Source organism: Haliaeetus leucocephalus, unplaced genomic scaffold (genome assembly GCF_000737465.1).
Source record: "Haliaeetus leucocephalus isolate CR32 unplaced genomic scaffold, Haliaeetus_leucocephalus-4.0 Scaffold162, whole genome shotgun sequence".
Classification (NCBI taxonomy): Eukaryota; Metazoa; Chordata; class Aves; order Accipitriformes; family Accipitridae; genus Haliaeetus; species Haliaeetus leucocephalus.
The window spans coordinates 11,758-22,177 of NW_010972598.1; the positions used below are offsets into that span (position 1 = coordinate 11,758).

General features: G+C 42.7%; 1 protein-coding gene across 1 annotated transcript in view; it reads right to left on the reverse strand.

The window, feature by feature from the left end:
• Nucleotides 1-287, reverse strand: part of SCCPDH (saccharopine dehydrogenase (putative)) — a 10,032-nt gene extending 9,745 nt beyond the window's left edge. Inside the window, exon 1 of the mRNA XM_010562936.1 lies at nt 200-287. Within this exon, the coding sequence (XP_010561238.1) occupies nt 200-287 (88 nt within the window). The remainder of the gene's footprint in view (nt 1-199) is intronic.
• Nucleotides 288-10,420: the final 10,133 nt, after the last annotated feature.

Genomic DNA, 10,420 nt, shown 5'->3' on the forward strand with positions numbered 1-10,420 from the left:
AGCGGGCGGGGCTCCGGGCCTGCCGGGCCCCGGCGGTGCCCAGCCCTGGCCCGCTCCCGACGCAGGCAGTCGGCCGCTGCCGCGGACCGCCGGTGACAGCGGCGGCTCGGCCCCCGCCGGGGGAGAGATGACCTTTGGTCTCGCTGCAGCAGCTAGGAAGGAGGGAGAGGTGCTCTCTCTCGGGGGATTTTTGACATACCGTCGACAACTAGAAGTGTACCAAGATACGGCCGAGGGGCTTTGGAGCCCAGCAGCTTAAGCGACGACGGTTTGTAGGGAGAGGCCATCCTTATTGGTCCCACAGCAGACAGTCTTTCTCCTGATGAGCACAGCTCGTTACTGCCATAAGCATTTCAGCATAGGTAATATAGATGAACCGAGGACTGTTACTAATCAAAATTACCTTAATTACCCAGAAGTAAAATGAAATACTCTGTTTCCCCCCAAACTACAGGAAATATTTATGTTTCACTCAACAACAAAAGCAGAACAGTCCAAAATTTGAAGTTCCCATCGTGGTGGGGAGAGGCAATGATCCTGCAAAGCCCCGATGGTAAGGAGCATTCGTGACCGTGCGGCACAGTGAGGTATGGTCATGTTTTCTGTGCTTTTCGTGGCCAGGCTGCTCACCTGGATTCCAGAGGCTCACAGCAAGTCACACGGGAAGCAACCTCGTGAATCGTGCTCACTGGCCCTTTCCCAGGAGCATCTGCCGTATCTAAACCATTCCTGACAGATGCCTGTCTAACCTGTTTTAAAACCTCTAGTGACAGACACTTTTACACTGTACCCCAGGCAATCTCCTCCTGCACTTTGTTGTACATACAGCTGGAGACAAGAAGCTAGATCTCCACATCTGTAGTTTCAGCCCCATGCTATTTCTCCTGTTTCTAGAGGACATTGGTAAAAGATTTAACCCCTGAGGAATATATAAAAAAAAATGCTGCAAAGTTGGAAATGTCCATGCATTTCCTCAGTCTTCCCTAGATTAAAAAGCACTAATTCTTTTGATCTTTCCTCACAGGCCACTTCATGCATACATTTTTCCTGTTCTCCTTTGAACTCTCTCCAGCTGGTTTACATTTGCCTTGAAATCTAGTGTCCGCTACTAGGCCCCACATTCACATTGTCAGTGCTAAATCAGTTGAGGAGGTTACGTGATGTGCCAGAATTTAGTCCTGTTTCTACATGCCCCAAACATTTGCCTTTTTTTTTTTTTGCAAGTGTCACATTGTTGATGCCCCTGGAGCTCATGATCTGTTCCACCTCAGAAGCTTTTTCAAATCACTGCTGCCTAGCCAGTCTTTTCCCATTTCAGATTTGTACTGAAGATTAATGTCCTTTCTGAATACATTCTAAATGTCTCCTCTCCAAGGCAGCAGGAGATCCTCACCTCTAAGCATCAGCATCAACTCCTTGAGTAGTGCTGATGCAGTTGTTTGTAGGCCTACACTATCAGCTGTATCAGTGAACAGTCTAACAGAAAACAAAGTGTGGGGGAGGGAAGGACAAAGACCAGTTTTGTGTTCTTTTTTAATCCAGATCATTTTGTTGATCTGATTTACAGAGCAACCCTGTAAAACCAGTTTCTTGTGTTTGAGGTCACTGAACATCTCTTTAGTCAGGCTGGTCTCTTACTACCTTCCTGTCCATCCTACACACTGGGATAATTTCTAGCTGGGCTCATAATACTGTTCAAAGCAAAGTTTGGTTTTTTTGAGGCCACTGTCTTTGGTCTTCCACTCTCCTTTCTCCTTTGCAAAAGCTTTGAAAAAACATTGCAACAATAAGCAATAGATATTTTTTCCCCAATCTGAAGTTACTAAAAAATGTTATTTCTTCAGTCTTTGCATTAACATTTAAAATTGTTCAGTGACAGGAGACTGTAAGGAGCCTGCAAATAGCAGAGGGATTCTGACATAGCTTGCAGGGCTGGCTGGGATCCTCAGCCTGCTTTCTTCATCACTTTACTGCAGAAGCTTGCCTTTCTTGCCTTCTCTCCCTCTTCCATATTATCCTCTTTTCACATCTAATCCCCTGTCACTCTCAGAAAACAAGGCAATATATAAACCTATGACTCTGACTCAACCATTTGTAAAGAATAACAAACTTCCTCGGGCCATATGTAGTTGATAAGACCTGCATTGTGGTGTTAGGCAGTGCCTTGGCAAGCACAAGCTTGTATGCAGTGCTGAGAACCCTGCCTCCTCTCAGTGACTGAAACTTTACACCAAATTGGGCAGAGTTACCCTGTTTATCAATCCACAACTCTCAAGTTTTCATTTACTCTTTCAGTGTCAGCTGTAGTTCTTTAAAACACACCTGCTGGAGCAAGATAATTCATGTAAATTGCAGCTTACACAAGCAAGAAATCGGGCTTTCAGAGCTGCAGAGGGACACCTGAAAACCAGCTAGAGGGACATCAAAACACGAGGCAAACCTGGTTTTTTTGCTTACGTAAAATGTCATTATGGTAGCTCCAACTCATTTTTTCTCAAGAGACACCTGTGGTTGGTAAGGGAAGAGTTCTGTCTGCAGACATCTCCAGTTTCCCTCCAGCTCACTGGGTTAAAAAAGAACAAAAATCAAAGTCTCTAAGCGAGTTTATATTGCTGCCTGTGAAACTAAGTAGACAGGTAGGTTTCAAAATAGCAAACATCAAGGCACTGCCAAGGCTCTGGTTTTAAATGGAAGGCTTACAGTAGTCTTGACTACAGACAAAGGTTATCCTGTCCTCCCTAGTTAGTGCCACCAACGCAGGATTGCAAAAATTATTCTGTGGGAAAGCAGTAGGATGATTTAGTTTTTCCTTGTCCAATAGGAAGACAAGAAATGCCAGATCTGCTGCCAAGTGCGGTTCTGCAAGGGAGGTTCCCACCTGAATCAGCTTTAGAAGCTCCCCCCAAAAAGATATTACTGTTTCTTTTAAAATCTTGTTTTTCAGATTTGAAGGTGCTTATTTTTTTCCATGTGTATCTGCACACAGACACTTAAAGATTTCAGTACTTCATTTAAAGCCTCATTTAGCCAGACTGACTCAGTCTAAAATAACTTCAGTTAGAAGAGCTCCTTGCCAATTTCTTTGGGACAGAGAAGCACACAAGCATATGTGTGCGCGCACACACGTGCAAGCCATATCTTTTCAAATTCCTCAAATAAAAAGGGACATACCTCCCTTTGCTAGCTTCTCCTGTTCCACCTGGTGCCTCTGGCAGGATCTGAGGAATCTGTGTAAGCATTTATAAGAGCACTTGTATATCCCTTTATGTCGTACAGGAAGTGTTCTGATAAAATCCTACTTATCAATATTTACGTATTTCTTGGACACCAATCTTTGTGGTAAATTTTTTTATACTCATTTATAACTTTAGGGTACTTTTGTTTATTAGATGTTGTTCCATGACTACTTTTTAATTACAATAATAACAGCGTAGCAGAAAGAGTGCAATATGATGTCAATTGCACAATTCCGTATGAAGGCAATTTTTTAAAACACAACATAGCAATTATCTTGTACCCCAAAGGATGAAGTAAGATCACTGGCTTGCATCATTGCAAAAGTTACTACAGAACAGAAGAAAAATAGAGCATGAGAGTAGGCAGAGGTGTTGGGAAAGAATGTCAATTAACAATGCATGGATAATTCACTGCAGGGTATGAAGAATTATGTGGGTGATTATATAAGGGATTAAAAAAAAAAAAGGCAGGCATCTATGTACCTGCTACAGTTACTCAGTACTGTAAAACTGTGAGAACAAATGTTTCTGGAGCAGAGCCCACAGTTCTTAGTGCCATGCTGTATCTTATCCTTAATTTATGCAGAACATTCCTGTATAATCAAGAGGAAATAGGCTCCAAAAAGCCACTCCGTACAGAACTTAAGAATTTGTAATAAACCAAACCATTTTGACTGGGACTAAAAAGAGCAGCTTGAAATTAAAAACTGCAGAGAATCCAACACAGAGCTGGTTGCTACATGTGGCAGTTCCATAATGCTTTATTTATTTTATTTTTATTTTATTTTAAAATTATCACCTAACCTTTTTGAAAAAAATATTTAAATCATAGAATCACAGAATCATTTAGGTTGGAAAAGACCTTAAGATCATCAAGTCCAACTGTAACCTAACACTGCCAAGTCCACCACTAAACCATGTCCACATCTGCACATCTTTTAAATACCTCCAGGGATGGTGACTCAATTGCTTCCCTGGGCAGCCTGTTCCCATGCTTCATAACCCTTTCGGTGAAGAAACTTTTCCTAATATCCAATCTAAACTCCCCTGGCGCAACTTGAGGCCAGTCCTATTGCTTGTTACTTGAAGAAGTTGGAGAAGACACCAACACCCACCTCACTACAACCCCCTTTCAGGTAGTTGTAGAGAGCGATAAGGTCTCCCCTCAGCCTCCTCTTCTCCAGACTAAACAGCCCCAGCTCCCTCAGCTGCTCCTCATAAGACATGTGCTCCAGGCCCCTTACCAACTTGGTTGCTCTTCTCTGGACACGCTCCAGCACCTCAATGTCTTTCCTGCAGTGAGGAGCCCCAAACTGAACACAGTATTTGAGGTGCGGCCTCACCAGGGCCGAGTACAGGGGATGATCACTTCCCTAGTCCGGCTCGCCACACGATTTCTGATATAAGCCAGGATGCTATTGGCCTTCTTGGCCACCTGGGCACACTGCTGGCTCATATTCAGTCAGCTGTTGACCAACACCCCCAGGTTCTTTGCCAGGCAGCTTTCCTGACAGTCTTCCCCAAGCCTGTAGCGTCACATGGGGTTGTTGTGACCCAAGTGCAGGACCATCTTAAAATATGTGTATACAATATTGTATACATATATGTATTCAACCAAATATATATTCAGCCAAATAATAAATGAAAAAAAGTTATTTCCACCTATTTGGCTGATTTCTAAACTGGGGATTACAAAACAACAGATGGCAGCCTATGACACCTGGAGAGCCCTTATCTTTTAATAAGCTGTATACACATTCCCATTCATACACAATTCTAATTTTCTTCTTGAAAGAAGAAACGAAGGATCTGTTGACCCATGGAAGTACAGCAGAGGTCAAAGCTTTTGGTTGCCTCTGGAGTTCAGGCTCTTCGTTCAATATTTACTGCAGCTGTCACTTCTCACACTGAACTTGAAGCACAGGTATGAAAAGACTGAAAAATGTACAGTTCTTTCAGTAGATGGAGACCAAACAAGAAATTGTAGAGGAAAAGTACAGTTTTCTGATGACACTAAATAATAATCAATGTTGCATTAGAATGCTCTATAATAAAAGTGGCCGCACAGTAAATTAAGACATAAAGAGTTAAATGCCAGAGTGCTCTTGCTGGGTACTGCAGGGCTCTGCCCTACCTCGCAGCTCAGTAGTCATTTTGATGCCAACAATTAAAGATGTGAAACTTTCTCCCATAGTTGCAGAGAGATAATTTAAAGGCGGCTAAGAAATTAAAAGTGAAAGGATTCAGAAAATGCAAACTAATGCATACTGGAGAAGTTAAAACCTAGAATACAGTTATGCTAAAAGAAACAGGTATAAGTGTTTTGCCCAGTGGATGGCAAATGTGGGAGATATTAGCAATGTAGAAGCATCAGATTGCACAGAAAGAAATAAAAATCTGTCTCCTTTTGGAAGTGTCATTTAAAACATTGCATTCTGGTTCAGCCACTTCACTACAATGAATAGACTGACAAATTGCAGACAGTTCTAAGAAAATAATCCAGGAAATAATGGAGTAGGAGTGGAGGCACCTTCCAGGAAAAATCCGGAGTTCAAGGTATATATTATTAAGCTAAAAATAGCTACGGAGGCACAATAACGCTTTGCAAATATCTGAGGATGTAACTTCCAGGGATGGAGGGTGAAGGACTTGGAATACAAAAAGAGGTCCGCACCTGAGCAGATGTGGCTGACAGAGTGACCAGCACAAGCCATTCCTCACAGCAAGGGAGGTGTCAATAGGAGAATGAGACCAGTGATTTGATGAGTGCCAATGGACAGGACATCTGAAACTGAGCATGTAAGTAGGTGGGACAAAGGACCAGAATGCTAACTGTGAGGAAACCATATAATGCAGCAAGAGTAAGTGGATGGCTAGGTAGAGCCTGTTCTTTACTGTCTGCAGTCTTCAGTATTCGACTGAACTGTAAAATTCTCTAGCCACCTTTCCCTCAATTATGTTGTGAATGTAACAACAGAGTCTAATATTTCTTAAAATATTGCTTGTATCTTATTTAAGCAGGGTCATTATAAAGAGAAAAGATCTGTATGCTCTAATTAGCTAAATCTGCTTGCGGGCAAAAACCTACAGTTCCTCAATGTTATTCTCTGTACTCTACCGACTTTAGTTGCCTACAGAACTTCTTGGGGGCCAAGCCTTGACTGGCCCCACACCCAGGTGCCTCTGTTCAGTGCATTTGAATGTTCTGTTAGTGTTCATGCAGAGTATCCACAAGTACTTTTCTTCTTTCAGGTTGTATACTGTCTGTGTACACACAAAGGAATCTCAGATTATCCAATTTTACACATTGGCAAAACCACAACCACTCATTTTTGTCACATTTATAAAGCACAGCTGAACTACACAGTTATTACTGTTCTCAAAAGCCTTGTAGGTGTCTTTGAATTGATAATATATTCCATCTTTTGACCTCCGAAGTCTTCTTTTTCCCGGTACTATGTTGAACACCTCCTGTGTGAGGCTATCTCTCCACTGCGCCTCTTTCCTTTACATTAAGGGTTAGGAAGGATGGGCATTCACAAAACTGATCTTCATCCCAGAAACTATAGCAGCTCAGTACAAAACTCTGTCTCTCTCTCATTCTGCAAGCAGAGCACATAGCTATTCCTTCTAACCCTATAGCAATTTTAACACCTTTGTGTCATCATAACTTCCCTTGAAGCCACCCTCTCTCACTAATGCTACATCCTCATGAACTGTCAGATGCTGAGGGGAAGGGAATTCCTGGTAAAGGGAGAAGACATGGTGCAGCAGTGGAGCGTTTCTCCCTCTTGCTCCTGTGAAAGAAAGTGGGAGAAGCGAGCACACCATTTAGCTTTGTGCAGCTGCTCTTGCTCTGTGTGGATGTTTTGTGTAGGAGAATTGTTGCAGTGTTTTGAGGGTGAGAGCAGAATGCCAATGTCCTGTGCTCTCAGCCACCATACCCTGCAGAGGTATTTCTAAGATGAAATATGGGTGAGAAGCAACATTTCAGAGCCGCTGCTTCTGTGTCTCCCATGTAGCTACTATTCAATAGCCCCTAACTGAGCTTCTCACAGGACAGCTGCAGTTGAATTTAGATCTGTCTGTAATATGGACAAAGGCAAGATGTCTTCCCTATTCCTCATAGGAAAGATCCTAAGAGATCTCTAGTGTCTGTGATGTTGGAATGGGGCACATTTTCCAAAATCTGCTGCTCACAAATATGTCTCATCAAGGAGGTTTTCTGAGAATTGCCACAGGAATGATCAACTATATCCTTTTTTTCATTCTGTAGAAAGCAGAAGTTTAGCTTTCAGTCTGCTGTCTTGCCTCAGGACTGAGTTTAGACCTGAGCAGTCAGCACATGCAGCATTTACTGTGATGATGGAAAGAACAAAAACACAGAATGTAATGCAGATACAGCAAATTCCCCTCATTTTATAGAGCTGACCTGCTCAGCAGTGTGCAGGGCCAGTAACTGAACTTTGAGAAATACTAAAGAACCAAATGGTCCTACCACGTGGAGAATATCTGCAGTGCAGCATGTTTTGCCATGTTCTTGACATGCCTCTAACACCCCAGGTGACTCTTTGCAACGCCTATGTAGAGCCCTGCATCGGTTTGTGTCAGGACAGAGCCTCACTTACCATCACAGAGACAATTCTCTCCCACTTTTCTGAATTTCTGGGATAACATCCAGGTGTCTAACCTGGACCGAGAATCAGTTGTTTAAGGCTTTACTTTAGTAACACCATCTTATTTGTCACCTACCAAAGCTTGCTCAACTCATATGAAATAACGAATTGACCTTATTAACCATTTTCATTATGTCGCTGAACATGTGCAGCATGATAAGGGCAAAAGGCCCCGATCTGATCTTCTTTGACCTCCTCCTATAGCACCTCCTCTTTAGCAGAGTGCCTAAGACTGTCCTAAGTAGTTTGGATGGTTTTTCTAACTCCTACTAGTATTTTAGTGTTTGCCAGGAAAAAGGCTCCCAAGGTGTGGCACACAAGCTTTTCTACGAGTGTTTTTTAAAGGAAAGATCAGCTTATGTGGCAGTAGTAGTGGATTCCAAGTCTGCTGTGTGCTGACTCTTGGCTGAACAAGAACAAATACCTCCATGTGAATAGGGACTGCATGGTATGGGGAGGACTGCCTGATGTCAGATAACTGATCACAAGGATAGTACATTTATAAAGGCCTTTACTCATTAGTCACTTCCTCAACATTAGATAAACACTTTCACAACAGCAATTACAGCCAGCCAACAGAACCTCACTGCTGTACATAGTGCATTCAACGGCTCCTCTCAAAATACCTCCAGCAGCAGCCCAGGGGTTGCCTGAACCTGCACTTGCAGCTCAGGATGGTGGAGCAAGGAAATATGAGGGAAAAGAGTCAGATAAAGCACAGGGTATTGTTGAAACCTGATGTGCTTTAGGTAGGTGAGTGGTTTAGGTTGGGGACATGCAGTAGATGGGATATGAGTGAGGTGCGTTACTCAGATGGGGAAGTAGAGTATCTGAGGTAAGATACCCCAGTTTGTAGGAGGAGCAGGACGTGCAGCATTAGGATGTCAGTACATGCATCTGAGGATCTAATGAAGGGGCAGGAATGCACTGGGAGTAAAGAGGCAGGCAGGAGAGGAAACAAACCTCTTCTGACCCGTTTTTATGGTCTGGAAAAAAGTGTTCTGGTAATATCTACCAATGCTGACAAACACGTTAAAGTTTGAGACCTCCCCGCCCCAGTTCATTATTGATTTGCAAATTATCTGCAATTGAAAGCTCAGTGTACTTTTCATAATGCAGGCTGTGTAGCTGCCCACACACAAACTCTAAGTTAATCAACGGGAGAGATTTACCAACAAAACACAAGGCAAGTAACAGTGAAGTATAGTAGCGCCTTGCTAGGCTCAGAAACTGTGTCTGAGCTCCCTCTAGTGAGTTGTGTCAGTTTTCCACGCTCAAAGATCACTACCAGCTGCCATGTACCTGTTGATTGAATAGCTAAATTAATTTTAAAACAAATAAACAGGCAAAGGATCTTTGTACCTGTCCTGTAACCATTCACATCAATTCTGCTTCTGAAAGCTAAGTTCTTTTCAGAAGTTTCCAGAAAAGTAAAAAAGAACAAATGCAGTTTTAATGGTGTTAGAGAAAAATTGAAACTAGACTGTTTCCAAAACACTTAAAAAAAAAAAAAAGGCAGGAGGCTTGTATAGCTTCCTACTGCTGGTAACATAAATGTTTTCCAAAACACAGAAGGGAGTGTGGTAGACAGCTTTTTGTCATCATCAACGCAAAACAACTGTCAGAAATAAGGCTGGCATATAGATCAGTTTACTTGATCTATGGAATAAGCAAATGGGTGAATCAGTAACTTTTTTAAAAATTCAGACTGCTCAATTTTCTACATGACATATGAACTCTAAAACGTGGCCACTTGTGCTGGTTTTGGCTGGGATAGAGTTAATTTTCTTTGCAGTATCTAGCATGGGGTTGTGTTGTGGATTTGTGCTGGTAACAGTGTTGGTAACACAGGGCTGTTTTCATTACTGCTGAGCAGTGCTCACACAGAGCCAAGGCCTTTTCTGCTTCTCACCCCACCCCACCAGTGAGTCGGCTGGGGGGGCACAAGAAGTTGGGAGGGGACACAGCTGGGACAGCTGACCCCAACTGACCCAAGGGATATTCCAGACCATAGTGCATCATGCTCAGCATATAAGCTGGGGGAAGAAGAAAGAAGAGGGTGATGCTCCGAGTGGTGGTATTTGTCTTCCCAAGTCACCGTTAGGCATGCTGGAGCCCTGCTTTCCTGGAGATGGCTGAACACCTGCCTGCCCATGGGAAGTGGTGAATGAATTCCTTGTTCTGCTTTGCTTGTGCGTGCAGCTTTTGCCTTACCTATTAAACTGTCTTTATCTTAGCTGACAAGTTTTCTCACTTTTACCCTTGTGATTTTCTCCCCATCCCACCCAGGGGGAATGAGCAAGAGGCTCTGGCGCCTAGTTGTTGGCTGGGGTTAGACCACGACACCACTGTAAGCCTAAAAAGGAGATTGTACAATTAATTTAAGTGTTGGGATTTGGCGTCCTCCCCCAATAACATCCTCTTTGCAAACCTTAAAAAATGTCTAAAATTGTTCAATTTTTAAATTTGATTTTTTTAAAAACTAAAATAGATGTACAAAAAAATTAT